This window comes from Rhinolophus sinicus, linkage group LG14 (genome assembly GCF_036562045.2).
Source record: "Rhinolophus sinicus isolate RSC01 linkage group LG14, ASM3656204v1, whole genome shotgun sequence".
NCBI lineage: Eukaryota > Metazoa > Chordata > Mammalia > Chiroptera > Rhinolophidae > Rhinolophus > Rhinolophus sinicus.
This window is the reverse complement of record NC_133763.1, coordinates 33,707,900-33,728,016: the sequence shown is the minus strand read 5'-3', so window position 1 is coordinate 33,728,016 and position 20,117 is coordinate 33,707,900. Positions and strand designations below refer to the sequence as shown.

Below are 20,117 nucleotides of genomic sequence, written 5' to 3'. Positions count from 1 at the left end.
AACAAGAAGACATAACAGTCATCAATATTTATGCCCCCAATCAGGGAGCACCGAAATATACCAAGCAACTACTAACAGAACTAAAGGGAGAAATTGACCAAAACACAATTATACTAGGGGACTTAAATACATCATTGACAGCTATGGATAGATCATCCAAACAGAAAATAAATAACGAAATAGCCCTAAATGACACATTAGATGAAATGGATATAATTGACATTTATAGAGCACTTCATCCTAAAACATCAGACTATACATTCTTTTCTAGTGTACATGGAACATTCTCAAGGATAGACCATATATTGGGACATAAAATCAGCCTCAGCAAATTTAAGAAGATTGAAATCATACCAAGCATATTCTCTGATCACAAGGCTTTGAAATTGGATATCAACTGCAAAAAGAAAGCAGGAAAAACCACAAATACATGGAGATTAAACAACATACTTTTAAAGAACGACTGGGTCAAAGAAGAAGTTAGAGGAGAAATCAAAAGATACATAGAAACAAATGACAATGAAAATACATCCTACCAAAATTTTTGGGATGCAGCGAAGGCAGTTTTAAGAGGGAAATTTATATCATTACAGGCCTATCTCAAGAAACAAGAAAAATCCCAAATAAATAACCTCATGGTACACCTTAAAGAACTAGAAAAAGAAGAACACATGAAACCCAAGGTCAGCAGAAGAAAGGAAATAACAAAAATCAGAGCAGAACTAAATGAAATAGAGAACAAAAAGACAATAGAAAAAATTAATGTGACAAAGAGCTGGTTCTTTGAAAAGATTAACAAAATTGACAAACCCTTGTCTAGACTCACTAAGATAAAAAGAGAGAAGACACTATTTAACAAAATCAGAAATGAAAAAGGGGAAGTTATCACGGACACCACAGAAATACAAAGGATCATCCAAGAATACTATGAAGGACTATATGCCACCAAATTCAATAACCTAGAAGAAATGGACAAGTTCTTAGGAACATATAGCCTTCCTGGCTGAACCATGAAGAACTGGAAAATCTAAACAGACCGGTCACCAGTAACAAAATTGAATCAGTCATCCAAAACCTTCCCAAAAGCAAAAGTCCAGGACCAGATGGCTTCACTAGTGAATTCTACCAAACCTTCAAAGAGGATCTAATACAAATCCTGCTCAAACTCTTCCAAAGACTTGAAGAAGAGACAGTACTCCCTAACTCATATTTTGAGGCCAACATTACCCTGATAACAAAACCTGGTAAGGATAAAACATAAAAAGAAAACTACAGACTAATATCTCTGATAAATACAGATGCAAAAATCCTGAACAAAATTCTAGCAAATCAAATACAACAATGCATTGAAAAGATTATTCATCACGACCAAGTGGGGTTCATCCCAGGGCACAAGGATGGTTCAAATCCGCAAATCCATCAATGTGATACATCACATAAACAAAATAAAGGACAAAAATCTTGATTATATCAATTGATGCAGAAAAAGCATTTGACAAGATACAACATCCATTTATGATTAAAACACTTAAAAAACGAGGTATAGAAGGAAAATACGTTAAGAAAATAAAAACCATATATGACAAATCCTCAGCTAATCTCATAATTAATGGTGAAAAACTGAAGCCCTTTGCTCTACGTTCAGGAAGACGACAGGGCTGTCCCCTATCACCTCTGCTTTTCAACATAGTGTTGGAAGTCCTTGCCAGAGCAATCAGGCAAGAGAAAGAAATAAAAGGCATCCAAATTGGGAATGAAGAAGTTAAATTGTCACTCTTTGCAGATGACATGATGCTAGATATAGAAAACCCTAAAGACTCCACCAAAAAGCTATTAGAAACAATCAACAAATACAGTAAATTTGTTGGCTACAAAATCAACGTAACAAAAGTCCATTGCATTCCTTTATACTAACAATGAAATCTCAGAAAAAGAAATACAAAAAACAATTCCTTTTGCAATTGCAGCAAAAAGAATAAAATACCTAGGAATAAACTTAACCAAGGATGTGAAAGACCTATATGCTGAAAACTATAAGACATTTTTAAAAGAAATTGAGTACACACAAAGAAATGGAAAGACATTCCATGCTCATGGATTGGAAGAATCAACATAGTTAAAACAGCCATATTACCTAAAGCAATATACAGATTTAATGTAATCCCCATTAAAATCCCAATGACATTTTTTAATGAAATAGAACAAAAAATCATCAGATTTGTTTGGAACCACAAAAGACCCCGAATAGCCAAAGCACTCCTAAGAAAAAGAACAATACTGGAGATATCACACTCCCTGACTTTATCTTGTACTACAGGGCTACAATAATCAAAACAGCATGGTAATGGCAGAAAAACAGACACATAGACCAATGGAATAGAATTGAGAACCCAGAAATAAAACCACATAAATATGGACAGATAATTTTTGACAAAGAAGCAAAAAACATGCAATGGAGAAAAGACAGCGTCTTCAATAAATGGTGCTGGGAGAATTGGATAGCCACGTGCAAAAGAATGAAACTGGACCTGTGTCTGTCACCATGTACCAAAATTAATTCAAAATGGATCAAAGACTTAAGCATAAGACCTGATACAATAAACTGCATAGAAGAAAACATAGGTACTAAACTTATGGACCTTGGGTTCAAAGAGCATTTTATGAATTTGACTCCAAAGACAAGGGAAGTAAAAGCTAAAATAAACGAATGGGACTTTATGAAACTTAAAAGCTTCTGCACAGCAAAAGAAACCATAGATAAAATAAAGAGGCAACCAACTGAATGGGAGAAGATTTTTGCAAACAGTGCCTCAGATAAGGGGCTAATATCCAAAATATGCAAGGAACTTATGCAACTCAAGAACAAAAAAACAAACAACACAATTGATAAATGGGCAGACGACCTGAAGAGATGTTTCTCTAAAGAGGACATACAAATGGCAAATAGACATATGAAAAAAATGCTCAACATCACTAATCATCAGAGAAATGCAAATAAAAACCACAATGAGATATCACCTCACCACAGTTAGAATGGCTATCATCAACAAGACAAATAGTAACAAGTGTTGGAGAGGCTGTGGAGAAAAAGGAACCCTCATACACTGTTGGTGGGAATGCAGACTGGTGCAGCCGTTATGGAAGGCAGTGTGGAGGTTCCTCAAAAAATTACGAATAGAATTACCATATGACCCAGCAACCCCTCTCCTGGGTATCTACCAAGAAAATCTAAAAACATTTATACTTAAAGACACGTGTGCTCCAATGTTCATTGCAGCTTTGTTTACAGTGGCCAACACATGGAAACAACCAAAATGTCCTTCGATAGATGAATGGATAAAGAAGTTGTGGTATATATACACAATGGAATACTATTCGGTGGTAAGAAAAGATGATATAGGAACATTTGTGACAACATGGATGGATCTTGAGAGTATAATGCTAAGCGAAATAAGTCAGACAGAAAAAGCAGAGAACCATGTCATTTCACTGATATGTGGTATATAAACCAAAAACAACAAAAGAACAAGACAAACAAATGAGAAACAAAAACTCATAGACACCGACAATAGTTTAGTGGATACCAGAGGGTAAGAGGGGTGGGAGGTGGGAGATGAGGGTAAAGGGGATCAAATATATGGTGATGGAAGGAGAACTGACTCGGTGATGAACACACAATGGGATTTATAGATGATGTAATACAGAATTGTACACCTGAAATCTATGTAATTTTACTAACAATTGTCTCCCCAATAAAATAAAATATATATAAAAAGCAATATGGAATTTGAAATCTTATCGACACCTTGCTTGATTTCATAGTATCTGTAGTCACACAGCTGCTTTATACTTAGTGGCAACATAACAGAGCTGTATATCTATTTATGCACTGTATGTGATTGTGTTTCTTTCTCAAAATGTTGTGTTCCTTGCCCTTTTTGAAGCAGATGCTTGAATGTTTCATACAGTCTTTTACACATCACTGTCTATCAAACTGTAATATATATATACTTAATGGGAGAGTTCTAGGGTTGCTATACTCACTTGCATAACACATCTGCATGCAATAATAGCACCAGAGCACTTAAAATAAATATACATCCATTTAAAAAGGAACATACTTTGAAACAACAGCATTTTTATTATATATGTATATACCTTAAATAAAGATAAGTAAATTTGTCTAATACAGCACTTTTATCACACAATAGTGTTTAGAAGGCAATGTGTTCAAATTGTCAATATGCTAACCATTGATCATTCTGCTTTTCTGTAGGCACAGCAATCAGACCTATTGCTTTGAGAGCTGTGACCTCCATTGCTCGTGCTTTGCCTGGATTTCCCATTTTGGCCACTGGTGGAATTGATTCAGCTGAAAGTGGTCTTCAGTTTCTCCACAGTGGAGCTTCGGTCCTCCAGGTAGTACTTGTGTTTGTCTGTCCGTTCAAGAAGCTCCATCTAACAGATACAGTGTAAATTATGTGACAACAAGTATATTCTTGTAGGGTCTCTTGAAAAAGAATGTGGCAAAATGGCAATACTCATTAAGTTTCTATTTTGAGTCAAGAAGAAACCTAAGATTTATTCCCTATCCTGATCGAGAGCTTACAAACCCTCTATATTTTTTAAATGTATTAATTTTAAATGTATTCATTTTAAATGTATTCATTTACCACTCTTTTTTAAACACAAATGAAATCAGGTACTAAAATTCACTGTACTACTAGAAAAAAAGAAACTGATATATGAGGAAATTTGAGTAAATGTAAATAAAATCTTAATTGAAAAATAAAGTCAAGAGTAAGGCCAGTACACAAAATCTATGCCAAAAAGTACAGGAGGGATCACAATTTTCTTTTTCATTCTTTTTTTTTATTAGTTTCCGGTGCACAAAACAATGTAATAGTTAGACATTTATCATTTATATCCCTTACACTGTGTCAACCCCCCCCCCATCCACTATCTCTCTGACATCGCACAGAGCCATTACATTTCTACTGTCTCTATTCCTAATGCTGTATTCCACTTCTTGTAAGTATATACGTACATATATATATATATATACACACACACACACACACACACACACACACACACACACACATATATATACATACATATATATATATAAACTTATAGTTGACATTCATTATTGTTCAGCTTCAGCTTCAGGTGTACAGTGCAGTGATGAGGCATCTACATCATCCCTGAGGTGGTCTCCCTAATGAGACAAGTGTCCATCGGATACCCTACAAAATCTTTACAACGTTATTGATCACATTCCCCAAATTAACTTTCGGAAGGATTACAAAGTTTGACTTTGAACTTACTGGCAGTTAAAACAAGGAAATCATGGCTTCATAAATTTCAAAATATAAATATAAATTGGTTGTTCAGTTTTTTCTGGTACAAAGCTGAGGAAAATTCTCCATTGTCTTCATAAAGTGATAATTTGAGATGTAGTGCATTGTACTCTTAATAGCACCCCTACAAAAAAGTAGTTTTTTATTACTTATACACTTACTTTTTATAATGTTGCTCAGCATTGGCCCAGTAGAATGGTTGACACATAGCATAAGCATTTTTTTGAGGGGACAGGTATGCTTATTTGAATGGTCTGACCTGATACTGGGATAAAATTTTTCATATAATGACTGTGCCTTGACTACTCAGGAAATCCTTCATTAATATGGCTTCTTATTACTTAGCACCGATGGTATTGGGAAGCAGAGCATGTAGCATCACTTATAATTCCTGGCAAGAAATTGGAGTGCAAATGTTTTGTGTTGCCAATTTGATAATCAGAGTTAATATCCTCTTATGACATACAATCTAACATGGAAATAACATGTATCGAAATGCTAATGGAGGTGGACTTCTGCTTCCAAGAAGATGGAGTAGATGTACTTTTTCCCATGCGTCCCACTAAGTAAAACTCAAATCCTTTATATATAAAACTAACATAAAGAGACTCGGAAAGGTGGCAATGAGGCAGTCTGCCTAGGAACCTCAGGACCCAAGGAACAACACAGCAGCGAGTTCCCTGGGTTTTCTTTTCTTCATCTCTCCAAGAGTTGGAGCCAAAGAAGACAGCAACCCAGAAACAACAACTGGTACAGACAAGGAATCCTGCTCCCTCTGGCCAAAAAACCAGGAAAGAGGCAGATTAACAAGACAGAGAACATGTAGACAATAACTGCCCCCTTCTCTAGCAAAACACCACAGGTAAAAACTGTGACCCTGAATCCATCTATACAAACAAAGGACAAGTGGGGTCTTACACTTCCATATGGGAAGCCTGGACTCTCAGCCCCGCCTGACAGTAATGAAGTATCTCTTTGCCTCCCCTCTGGGGTTTTGCCAGAAGAGATGTAGTGAAGAGTCAGGACTTCCGTCACCACCCAGGAGTGACAAGCCTACTCTCCTTCCACATGCCACCCATGGTGTCAGTGAAGCCAAGTGGGAGCGGTAACAAGGCACTTCTGCCCCTCCCAGCCAGGGAGGTATCAGTGGAGGGCTGGTAAGAAGCCAGAACCCCCATACTCTCCCAGCAGTAACAAGGAGCCGTGTCCCTAAGTGTTAAAGAAAGCCAGGGAGGGAACCTGGGCAGTAACTCGGCAGCATCCTCCCTTTCACTTGTCAAGATGGTGTCAAAGAAAACCAATTGAAACAGAAGGTTTAAATAAGATCAGAGCCTCTTAGCATAATACCCACAATGTTAACGTTTCAATTGAAAATTACTCACATACCAAGACCCAGAAAGATCTCAAGCTGAATGGTAAAAGACAATTAATAGATCCCAACACCATGATTAAAGAGATGTTAAAATTATTTGACAAAAAAATTTAAGACAGTCATTATAAAATTACTTTAACAATTGATTACAGACATGTTTAAAACAAATAAAAAAATTGCTAGAATTAGTGGGGTGATCACATTGTAAAATATAAAAATGCCAAATCACTATATATACACCTGGAACTAATATAACTAACATAGTATTGTATACCAACTATATTTAAGTAAAAAAGGATAGAACAGTCTCAAGAAATAAAGGATATAAGGAAGAACTAAATGAAAATTTCAAGACTAAAAATTATAGTAACCAAAATGCAAAACTCAGTTAATGAGCTCAACAGCAGAATGGAGAGAAGATGAGAAAGAATCAGTGAACTAGGAGGTAGAACAATAGAAATTAACCAATCTGAATGACAGAGAAATTGAAAAAAATAATAACAATAAACAGAGCCTCAAGAAACTGTGAACTCCTCTCAAGGGACTATAACAAAATCTCTACAATCCATGTCATTCCATTGCCAGAGGAGAAGTCAAAGAAGGAGGGGATGAAAAAAAAAAAAATCATGTTTGAAAACTTCCCATTTTTTTTGCAAAAAAACCTGTTTGGCTCACTTTATCTTTTCATGCCAGGCCCTCTTATAAAACACTGGTCACCCAATGTATTGACTGCTTAGTGTGTAGCAGAAACACACTAAATATTTGTTGAATTAAGTTATGAAATGAATGTGCTTGAGTTGCATTTTTTTTTACTGGATTGTGAACAGGGGATGAAACGGTTAACATGGTATAAAAAATGATTGCCAAAGAACTGCTCCTTCAGCTCTGACTAGCAATGCTCGGAGACTTTCCAGCTATGTAAAATATTGGCTACTAAATTATTGTGTTAAAAAAGGAAAGTTCCACACGTAGGCTTTTACTGGTACAGAAATCACAGATTATGTATCATTTCTACCATTAGCTTGAGTCAGATTTTCATTGAGCCAGAAAATATTTTTAAACCAATTTTAGCTAAAGTATGAACTAAAATCAGTATTAAGATATGCTTAGGACAGTTATGAGTAGGAAAACCTTTGAATTTAGAATTTTGGCTTGGCATTTGAATGGGGTAGAGAACGTATAATATTTCCATCTCTGTTCCTTTGCAACTGAATTTCTTCCTATTCCATTTCCTAGTCCTGGGTTAATCTAACCTTTCATTTTCTATACTTCTGGTCTGCTAAATGTTATTAGAGAAATTCAAGTAACTCTGCCAATTGGATTTACTCCAAATTCACAGGGTCTAATGTCAGCTGGACCTTGGATATTAGTCAGCATCCGCTTTTATTCACCATTTTTTAAAAAAAGAAATCCCATCAAATTCCCTCTATCCATTAGTTCAGATCTTTTTCATACACTCAAGGCCCTGAATCTGTCTGTCACCACCCTCCCTTTTCTCTGATTCCACTTGCTCACGGGCTCTTATTGCCCAACTGAATCCCCTTCTCTGTTTCTGTATTTCTCTTGAAGAGCTCATCCACTTACGTATCTTCAGGTGGATTCCTATCAAATCTCCCTTTCTAACTGTTTCTATGCAGAAGTGAAGACATATGACAAAATGCATTTTTATAAGATGTGATAAGGCAAATTAAATGTATTTAAGTATCAGGGTGATGGAGCTGATACACTGGAGTACAGAGAGAAGGGTACAGAAATAGTGATATAAATAAATATTTTGCTTCTGATTTTCTTGATACACATACATGGACTATGGAGATAGGTGAGTTTACTACTGGAATAAGGATTTATATTGAAAGTAATTTCAAATTCAGTTTTAAATGAATTCAATAATTGTGATGTTCTATGTGACTTTAGAAAAAGTACTGATATTTCAGAAATGGGAAGCTAAAATATTTTCCCTAAGTTTGATAAGTGTGATAGAACATGCCTTCCTAAGTAACCAGTATGCATCACAGAGAACCATTCATTCATTTATTAATGTGATAACTATTGATTGAGAACCTATAGCATGGCTAGCACTGTTCTAGGAATTTGGAATTCTATGTATAGAGCAGACAAAAGTGCGTTACCTCATGAGGCTTACATTCCAGTGATGAGCAAGATATATAATTAGTATGAAACTTAAGTATATAATCTGGTATGTAAGATGGTAAGTGCTGTGAAAAAAAATAAAGAGGTTCATTGAAAAGGTAATATAAAAAAATTGAAGATGGCGAATCATGAAAATTTTTATTGAAGGAAAATATTTAGGTTATAGCATCGTTTGCTTACATTTTTGTTAACTGAGAATTTTACTGAAATATAAAAATCACAAAATATTGTAGACCACCTTGTGTCTCTGATTTTCATCTTATTTGGTAGGCTCTCATTAATTAGAATATGCAAGTTAGAGCTATAAGAAGGACAGATGAAAATTATTAGTAAATTTCAGATGCTGAAATTTATAAATGCCTCTTTTTAAAATTGTATTCTCAAACTCTTGAGGTCTTAAAATCTTTTGGAGGTCTACTCTGAAGAAAAGACATTTGCTTCTGGTTGCCAATTAGTTATTCATGAAGAGGACTGTAAATAAATAACTTGAATAATTGCTCTTTAAAACATTGTTAAGAGAAGACTTTAATAAATTAACAGTTTTTTGGTTGTTTTTTTTTTACTTTTAGTTTTGTTGGTTTAGTCCGAGACCTAGGCTTCCCAGTGAATCCCATATCCCCTTCATCTGATTTTAGTCCTAGTCACTTTCTATTAATTCAAACTAGTTAGGGATTTCTACTGCACCCAAAACCCAGCCTACCTTAACGATAGGTTTCATCACAAAATGTCCACTCTCCTCTGTTGTATGTAGGTAGAGAATATAAGTACTATATTACCCTTTTTTCACTGAATGACTATGGGTTACTGTAACTTAATTTAATGATATTGCCATACAATTCACTCTGTTAAGGACTTTGATTCAGGACATCAGACATTATAGGAAGCCCTCAGTTCCTTCATGTACAGTTATGACCTGTGCCTTCATTGAGATGCTATAGGTGGGATGTTTTTGTTCCATTTCTTTTTTATGGATTTGTCACTAAAATTAATAGAAAATCCTGAAATACAACAGAAATAGTGAGCATAGTGGGTATTTGCGTGAAGAGTCATGGTCACGTGATGGACACTCATGAAACTTAGATAACCAAACCAATGTTCAACAATAATCAAAGCTGCTTTGATGGAGCTAGTTCAAGCTCAATGGAAAACTTTATTGTGATCAGGAGATGTATTATTTTATTAAAACTAGAGAATAAGAAGTAATTGAAGCAGCATAACAATTTCCATATGAGCACAGATGCCTTACCAACATTCTCTGTTGGTCATCACACACAGAAAGACTTCAGTGCTTCAACTATATTGATGGGGGTCTTTTGTGATACAAATTGTGCATTCCATGTTCTAAAGTTTTATTGGGTGAGTGGAAAATATTTGTTCTACGATTTCTTATCTTTTCTTCCATTATCATGCTCTTTAAAGACAGACTATGATATACAAAGGAAGAATCGTTGATACCATTCAAAGTTATTTTAAATGGCATTGGAACTGTTTCACATAGTTAGTTAAAACAGACATGTTTTTCTTTCCGCTATGCAATTTCTTGTTTCTTAAATTTAATGACTGTTTCACTTACAATTTTTAGAACAATATGGAAGTGGGTATTTAAAAAAATAGAAACCCTATGTTCTTAGACTAATATATAAGAAAAAATATGCTGTTAGTATCTATCCAATGAAATTATATTACTGTGTCAATTATTACAATATTTTAAATTACTTTAATGGGTGTTTACTTTAATGGAAGCGGTTTTAATTTTTGAAAAGCATCTTGATTCCAGTGCAACAATGTTGTTTATAAGCAAATAGAAGACATTAAATGGAAACCTGCTAGGCCTTCCCATGATTACACACTCTCCACTTGATAGAAAGAGTAACATCTAGATTCAAAGGAAATTATAAATCTAATCTTTCTGAAAGACAGTTTTACTATAAGAAAAAGTAACAGTATTACATGATGACTATGCTATGTGAGAAAATAACCATGAGTTAGCTAAGATTCGTATATGAAATTTCTGACCTTGTATAAACTTTCTTGGCAAAATTTTTTCCTGAATCTGCCCAGCTCCTTTATGTTTCCTGTTCCTTTTTGCATTGTATACAGAGATATGATTAATGACTGGTTTCGCTTCCTCGTCAAAAAATCTTCATATGCCTGACCAAAGATTTAAACTACTATTTACCGTTTTATTTTTCAATTTAAAGAATACCAGTTGTTTAGATATTCTTATTTCACATATTATTTTCTAAACATTGTATTTTCTTGGTTTATTTTCTCTGAATCTTTCCAATTTATCAATATCATTTGAAATGAGTTGTGTTTGGACATAACTGATTTTTTCATAACCATCACATAACTTGTCCATCCAAAGGACTATTTAGAAGACGTCACTTTGGGAGGATATGTATTTTGAACACCATCAGGAACTAGTCTTCATTCTTTGAGAATGGATTTAATTTCCTATAAACAAAGCTTAGGAGAGCCAAGTTCAGTAAACAAAGTTGGTTGTTGAACTGAGATATACAGAGTCATGTATCTCTTTTTCTGTCAGTTCATAAACTGATTTTAATAAACAGTTCAAAAAGAAGTGTTACAAAATTATTCTGAGCAGTGCCAACTTCCACCAAGGTGATTATTTTGAAAAAGCCACATTCATTTGGATGTGTATAATTGTATATTTGTTTTAAAATTCACCTAAATATATTATAGACTCTGTTTTGTACTAAGTTCGGGTTCAGAGTTCAGACTGCATAAAAATTTGGAAAGCTCTAAGCCATAGCAAATATATTGTAAAGAATATTGATCTGATGAACATTACCTTGTTTTTCAGAAAGGCTTTTCCAGTTATTAATTTGTTTGGCTTTTACAAAGCAATGGGGACATCAGTAAGCATTTTTAAACCCATTTTACAGATTTGCAAATTTCTAATTTCCTTGAGTTTATTTCATTAGTTGGCTACCAGTAGTATTAGAAACCATGTTTCCTGATTTCTACTCCATGACTTGTCTTTATATCCCCTACCATCCATGTATGTTATTGTGCTCAAGAAATGTACTAGCAAAACGAAAGAGAAATTTATCATAATAAATATGTGAATACTTGCTCTGTCCTTGATTCGTTCTCAGTTCTTGAATGACACCTATGCATAGTTCGTTTACCCCGTCTTATAATTTTACAGGTGAACTGCTTGCTCTTTATTAAATATTTATCCATGATCTCTTCAGTTTCCAAAATTATTTTCAATTCTGACAAATGTTGCTATATGCTGAGTAAAGAAAATTTTGAGATTTCTAAGTTCTGTTTGGGGAAAACAGAAATCCAGTTGATCAAATTCTTGAGTAATATTAAATATGGAGGCAGAGTAAGTTACAAGGTAGATCAAGAAAAGCAAGAGATACATACACGACTGATAAAAAATAAGAATATAAAGCTGATTATTGATAAATTTAAGGCCCCATCCTTGAGTGCAGAAATTTAATTGCACATCTAAGATGGAGGTTGCTATGGCAAAGATTTTTGGTTTGTTTGTTTTTGAAAAACTGTAGAGGGATTTAATAACAATAAGGTCAAGAAAAGTGATGTGTTAATAATGCTTCCATAAAAGTTGATATGATCTTGGTTGCATTTGAAATATAATATCTAAAAAAAGGAAAATGGTATCCTTAGTGAACTCTCACCAGATGATGTCTTTGTTCATCACATGGTAGGTGGCCACTATGTGCCAAATGTCGTGCTAGCCCCAGGGACACAAGAATGTTCTCGGACAACTGAGTATGCTCTCAGGAACCTTGTATGCCAGAAGCTTACTCAAAAGAGTGATAGGATATTTGAGCTGTGACTTGAATGAGTAAAAAAAAGTCAGCCGTGCAGAGGCCTGTAGAAAAGATTCCCCCTGGCAGAAGGGAGAACAAGAACATAAATACAAAGCCCTAGGGTACAAAATGAGAGTGGTCTAGCCCTGATTTAGAACTGGGAAGACACGGTAGCGGTGAGGATGATAGGAGATGAAGGTCAGTCATAGGCAGAGACGGTTCTTGTGGGGTACTGTAGGCCATGACAAAGATTTTAGATGCTGTTCTGTGTTCAGTGGGAAGCTACTGAACAGAGTGGCAAGGTCTTACATTTTCACATGCCGACACCACACCCCTTCTCTCTCTCCTCAGATCCAGGAGCTGATAAATCCTCAGTGGGCCCTTTCCCCTTTTTTACTTCCAGTACATCTTGTTCAATTTTTAATGAATGGTTATTATCCTCCATGATTTCAATTTTCCTCTCTTCCAGGACTACTGATAGCCTCCGTCATCTTTGGTTAGCTGCCTCACAAATATTTTTGACTAGCTCAATACAAATCCTTCACTCATAAAGGAAATATATCTCCAAGCACATGTTCTATTAATGGTAGAACATCAACTTTCTATACACAAAAAAAAGGCAATATTAAGTATTAATTCAAAAATCAGACTAACACAAATACTTTTCCAGAATCATTCAGTTTTGTCATGTGCTTAATATATTTGGATTTTTTCCCCAAGGGTTTAGATCAGAGTAGAAGTTTGTGTCATTGTAAGAATTTCTCTTGCAAGAAACAATGAAAATTCAGACCACAGAAAGACATTTCACAGTTGGTTCCTCATAAGTGCCTACCTCCCTAAGAGTTTTTAATCATGACATTCAATTTTGTACCGTACAATTTTCCTTTGTATGTGCTGTCCCAATTCTTTGTCACTTTTCTTAATTACATTTTTGAAGTGACACTGAATTATTAGCTTATTACAATAATGATGTTCCTGGGTTATGGCTACTCTTCTTTTTACATGACTTCTCTCTCTGCTTTATGCTTACTATCTTTGTTCTAATGGGTACAACAGAGATTTAGATATTTTTCCAGGCTATTTTAAGACTGATTCCTTTGATTTTTTTTTATGCATCTTTCTATTTCAAAGCAGCAATTTCTTTTTGCAATCATAACAAACCAAACCTTAGAAACTTTTATCCTCCTGACACACACCCATGTATGTACAAGTCCATTTATAGTCAGCCTATAATATTTTGGGCATTATTGCCACAATATATTCAGAACAATCTAGACCCTCTGAAGTAATCTTCTTCTGAAAAGACCCTGTCATCATTTGGGTTGTGGGGCATTCTGTACTTACTCCATTTTTCTTTTAAATTTCTGTTGCGCTACTCCTGATTTTCTTCCTAGTTCTTTTATTATGAAGTAGATTTGAAAAGGTCTTATTTCTAACCCTCTTGGAAGATTAGAAAGTACGAAGATTTATTTATTCACTTTCTGATCTTGATATAAGATGTGTCTAAGGCTGAGGTAGAAAAGAAAATAGGAAAAGGAAGGAAGACACAGTTGGATAGTAGCTGCTCTGCAGAATGCCAGGGGCTCTGCACCAGATATATAACTGAGCTCTGAGAGCTGCGTTACAAAGGCTAGTGGTCTCTCTTCTTAGTGAGGTAAAATAAAAACCAAACACTTCTGCTTTGTGCCTCTATGTCATTCACCAATATGTGGATTTTATTTTGTTTTGTTTTATCTTGAAAAGCAATGTTCTCAAGTTCTTTATTCTTAATGCTTTTGTTTATGAAACACTCTTGTTGGTCCCTAGCATTTTTCAAACACCTTAGTTTATTTTTTAGTTTTGAATATTCTTGACAGTATTTGTGTGCAACTATTATGTATCCAAATATGTTTGTATTGCCATGGATAGCGTGGTAGTTCAGAGAAGGAACTTTGAAGTTCTGCAGTTCTTTGCTCAACTCCTGGCCTCACAGTTTAATAGTTGGATGAATCTGGCCTAATCATTTAACTTCTATAAATCTTGGTTTATTCCCCTATCAAATGGAAGTTATAGTTCCTATCTCATTAAGTTGCAGTAAGGGAAAAATAATACTAATATGTTAAAAGGGTATCAGAGTCCCAGTCCCTGGGGTGTCTCCTTCGGTTCCAGCCACCTTGGCCTGTGCCCTTTTCTTCATCCCGCAGCGCCTGGCTCATCAGGGAAGCTTGAGCACCGTGGTCCAGCTCTAAGACTGGTTGTCAAATGAGTATCAACTCTGATTGTATCTGTTTCTAATTATAAACTCCTAGAAGAAAGAGTACCAGTATTATGTCATTCTAGTCATGCAGCTGACATTTATGAAAGGTTTTCTTGGTACAGACGATAATGATTTACGGAGAAATAGAGAATAAGCAAACAATTTGGGTGCACATTCATTTTTGCCATATTCATTGTGACTTGATGCAAATAATGACTATGAAAGAAATTACAGTAAAACATCAAAGTTCTTACAGGTCTAAAAATCATTTTTAAAAGACTTTTACTAGAAATCACACTATGTCTTCCATATAGAAGTTTAGAAAATAAATGGAATGTTTAAGGTTTATGAGAAGTTGTAAAGGAAATTGCTATCAGAATATCTGTCCAGTTCAAGGGACACATAACTCTCAGTTCGGTCCATTGACACAAATGACACAAGTGACTCCTAACTCACAATTCAGAAACTAGGCTTAGGCCAGATGACTTCTGCCTACACTATGAGCATGATCACGTTCAGAATAGAAATACAAGCTTATGATCGGTTCTGCCAGAGAGGAGAATTATTTTCAATTAAAAGATTGATATAACATGAGGAAATCTAGATTTTGTGACATATTCTGTGCAGATGTATATAAATATTTACTGGATTTTTGCATCTTTTTCTTACATCTTCACTCTTTAAAAATATTCATCTCTGAAATGTATTGTTCACTTATATGTTAAAAGTTTGCTCTAGGAAAGAAAGTAACATAATCAGTGCTCCCAAGTAAAATGCTTTTAGGGGAAATTTTTAAATGTTTTATTGCAGACTATTCAACAAATTGTAACTTCAAATAGAGGACCAAATGGATTTCTGTTTCATTTAAGTAAAAACAACAACAAAAAATCATTCAGCTGCTGGGCTCTCTAGAAATATGTATCTGTGCATCATGTATGTGTTTTATGGCATCAAAGTTACAGTTCAGTAAATTTCTAAAAAGGTTTTTGAGACAGAGATATGAATTTTTACAGATTCTAATTACAATTTAAAAGTCACCTCACTGTGCAAAATTAAAAATGGAGACAATTAGAGAAAATTCCAGTTGAAAGAAAAATGCATTATGGAAAAGCAATAAAAGCCAAAAAAAATAGCAAAGCAAAAATGACTCCTCAGTAGCCTCTATGATTCAACTGTAGATCAATAGTGTGTAGTTAATGCATTACCAGGAGAGCATTAATTTGCAATTACCACTGGTGATCTGATCCTCTGTGTTCTGTGCATTGACACAAATGACCTTTTGTTGAGAGAGATTCTGTAGTCATTATTTTAAATAGAGCAACAGAAAGGCAAAAGGAAAGTACAGGTCACTTTCAGTCATAAATATCTTACACCACCCAAAGTGTAACCCTTTGTAGTGCAGCCCCAAATAGTCACCTAATGGAGTATAATGAGCCCGAGCTTGGTGTATCTGTGTACAGGATGGATGTAATATGTACTGTACAATGGTGGTTAAAAATGATTCAAGGGGAGATTAAAAATGCTTTGAATTAAGCATATAATAAAGTAGACCTTTCATAAGCCTCTACAACAAGGGAAGACATGAGAGACTTTGGTTCAAATAAGTGTGTTGAACATGAAAGCTGAGTAGCCTGGGAGGTAGAGTCTGATGCCCCCAAAGCAGGCATGCTTGAAAGACAGTGGACCTCAGCTCTGTAGAGACAATACTCTAACATAAACAGTGTGATGGTGACCCACATGGACTTTTCCAGAGTCTGTGACACAGACAGTACTACCAACCTCAGAATTGCCAGTGAGCCACAGTAAACCTCAGAGAACTGCACCTTTCTGACGATGCTTCAACACAAATAAAAATGCGTAAATTGTTCGGGGTGAATCCCAGCTCTGCAGCTCATTGACTGTAGGACCTTGGTTTATTCACTGTGTGAGCTTTATATACTTCACTATTGTTATCTTTAAAGTGGGGATAACAGGATGGTTGTGAGGATGAAATGTGATCATATGTAAAGCACTTCAAACAGTACCTGCAACTAAGAGCCCCGCAGATGTTAGATATTAATGATCACCATTGTCGTTATCCCCTCTGCTAGCATTTTCATGCACTGATGAAGAATTTTGAAACAAAATTTACAACCTTCTATTCTAGCTTTTTACTAACTTGTATGTTAGCTCAAGCTGGTTGAAAACAGAGCCTGAGGAAAGGGTCAAGTGCAAGTGTTTTGTTGGAAGGCAAACTCTAGGGTAGCTAGAGTAAAAAAAAATGGAAATAAAATAGGGAAGATGGGATCTGAACAAGGTAAGGCAATACTGAGCTGGCCACTGCTCCACAAGCTGCAGAGAGATGCAGATATTCAGTTGACCAGATGGACTGTCTCCAGATGTACCGGATAGAAAACAGAGCCTTGGGATGATACATCACAATGAAAATGGAAAAAAAATGTATCTACCATTCCCTTCAGCCTCTCTCTCCCACTCGCTGAGGTTCATCCTTCAAGACAGTTAACTCTCCCATCCTTCTGGGTTTTGCCACCTCTCATGAATGGATAAACAAAATATGGCACATCCATACAACTAAATATTATTCAGCAATGAAATGGACTGATACCATAACAGCATAGATTGTCTTAACGTGTAAAAAACATCATGTTAAGTGAAGGAAAATGGACACAAAATACTGTCATATTTATATTTCATAATTTCATTTATATGAAATGATCAGACGTGGCAAACCTACAAAGACAGAAGACAGATCAGCAGTTGCCTACAGCTTGGGGAGGAAGTGGGAGAGTGACTCTACCAGGGCACAAGGGAACTTTTGGGTGATGGAAGTATTTTAAAACTGGGTTATGGCTATGATTGCGCAACTCTATAAATTTAAAAATCATTGACTTGCACTTAACATAGATAAGTTTTATCGTATTAAATTATACCTTAATAATGTTTCTTTTAAAAAACCCACATACTTAGTGATAGCTTAAGTATGGTACATAACAAAGTTATTAAATATAAATGTTTGCAATCTGGGGTAAGAGTGATTCAGAGTGAAAATCCTGAAAAGCAAGTAAGAGGGATATCGATTCTTAGGAGTTCTATTCCTTTAATCTTACTGGAAAAATGACATAACACATTTTTAAAGTATCCATTGTTATTTATATTGCGTTTAGTATCGCAAATGTAATCAAATTAAATAAGTGTTTATGAACCCTGGCTAATTTAAAAGTAAGCACATTCAAATAAATCTGCCTAATTAAGGGATCCTTGAAGAGGCATTCCTGGATTTCTCAAATGTGTTCTATGCATTGAAGTATTAAAATTAGACTGTTTTCTTACAAATACACACTGATCATACTTGGTATAAATGCTTATGTGTGATGCAACTATTTTAATTTTTAAAAGTCTGTATTATTTAGAATAGTTAAATAGGTCCGGAGGAGATTGGCTTTGTAGTAACAATAACCAGCACTGTTGAGAACTTTAGTAATGAGGGTCATGTTATCGAGCATTGTTATATAATGTCACAATGTCCATTCATCCTATGAATAGTTAACTGAGTGTCTAGTGGGTACCAGGCACAGTGATAAGAAACAAATATGTTTAAAAAATGCAAATAGTGATAAGTGCTATGTAGAGAATTTAAAATAGAAAAGGGGGCTGGATTGTCTTGTTGGGGAAGTCCTCTCTGGAGAGTTAACATTGAAGTGGAGGACTGAAGGAGAAGATTGACCCGGTTATGTGAAAATATAGAGGAGAGCATTTCAGGCAGACAGGACAAGCCCTCAGGCAAAAATAAAGGAATGAATGACACAATAAAAGGTATGCCTTTTTCACATGCTCAAAAAAGGCCAATGTGGCTAGATCACAGTGGGCATGAGAAAAAGGAATGAGCAGGGACCAGATCATACACTACTTCATATCAGGTATTCTCATTTTTCCAAAGTGAGGTAAGACATTGGTTTTAAGCAGTGATGAGATATTATCTAATTTATATTTTTAAATAATCATTCTAGCTGTTGTGTACACAATTTTGAATGGTTAACAGTGGAAGGTGAGACTATTGCAATAGTCCAGGTGAGAGATGATGATGGATTTGAATAACAAAAAGCAATGGATGCAGAGGAAAATGGATAGATGCACAATAGTATATATTTGAGGTAGTGCAACAAGACTTGCTGAGAGATTGGAGTTCTGTGGGCAGGAAAAGACAGGAATGAGGAATGATTTCTAGGTTTGTGACTACTGTATTAGATGAGTATGTTGCAGGGAGTGGGAAAATTAAGGATGCTATTCTTAATTTCTGGCATAGTTAAGATGCCTAGGAAACATCTCTGGAGCTGTCATATGGGCAGTTGTCTCTCTCTCTCTCTCTCTCTTTTTTTAATCCTACTTTCCAGAGATGTACCAAGCTTTCTAATGCATGTGTAACCCAATGCTGATAAATGAATGTATGTCTTCTCTCCCATCTATGATGCATATTTCTTTCCACTCTTATGAGTGCCTCACAGTGATTAGAAGAATTGGGCACAAAGTAAATATATGGATACACGCTCCTGGATAGATGCTGAGAGATGAATGACTAGGTGGCTGTCTAGATCAGTGAATGTTAGAAATAGATAATAAGCCTCTGGGTATTGAGTAGTTCAGAGTTCAGTGTCAGTGATTAACTCTTATCATTCTCAGAAATATATTCCTGAAGCTGAGCTTTAGAAGATCATGAGTGTTAAAGAAAAAAATGAAAAGAAATAAAATTTACATCAAATGTGTATTTTTAAATAAAGTAAATAAAATATATAGAAAACATTCCCTTCCAAAGAGGGAAAAAAACACCCTAAATTTATTAGCCTTTAAAACCATGCTCATCCATTTCTCTAACTCATCTTCAAATATTCAGGAACTTTTGCTTCTCTGTTGTGTGTAAGTGCTCAGATATCCCACCCATTTAATGTTTTTGTAACTCTTGGGTCTTTTGAAACTTTCAAACCATATTCTCCTGGCTTGAAATATACATATTCCTATTTAAACACCTCTCTTACTCTGTTCACTGATCCCGCCCCACTAAATAAGACGAAAGAAAGACAATGGTTGCTGTTGGCATCTTATGTTCAATCTGACAGATACGAACCTGGAGGACCTAAAAACTTCTTGGAATTAAAAATTGGGCATGCATATATAAATGTTTATTATCCTCA

At 35.1% G+C, this 20,117-nt stretch overlaps 1 protein-coding gene across 2 annotated transcripts in view; it reads left to right on the top strand.

The window, feature by feature from the left end:
* Positions 1-20,117, top strand: part of DPYD (dihydropyrimidine dehydrogenase) — a 795,862-nt gene that overhangs the window by 643,513 nt on the left and 132,232 nt on the right. For both annotated transcript variants that reach the window (XM_019747023.2, XM_074319316.1), the window contains one exon: positions 4,277-4,419. In XM_019747023.2, the coding sequence (XP_019602582.2) occupies positions 4,277-4,419 (143 nt within the window). The remainder of the gene's footprint in view (positions 1-4,276; positions 4,420-20,117) is intronic.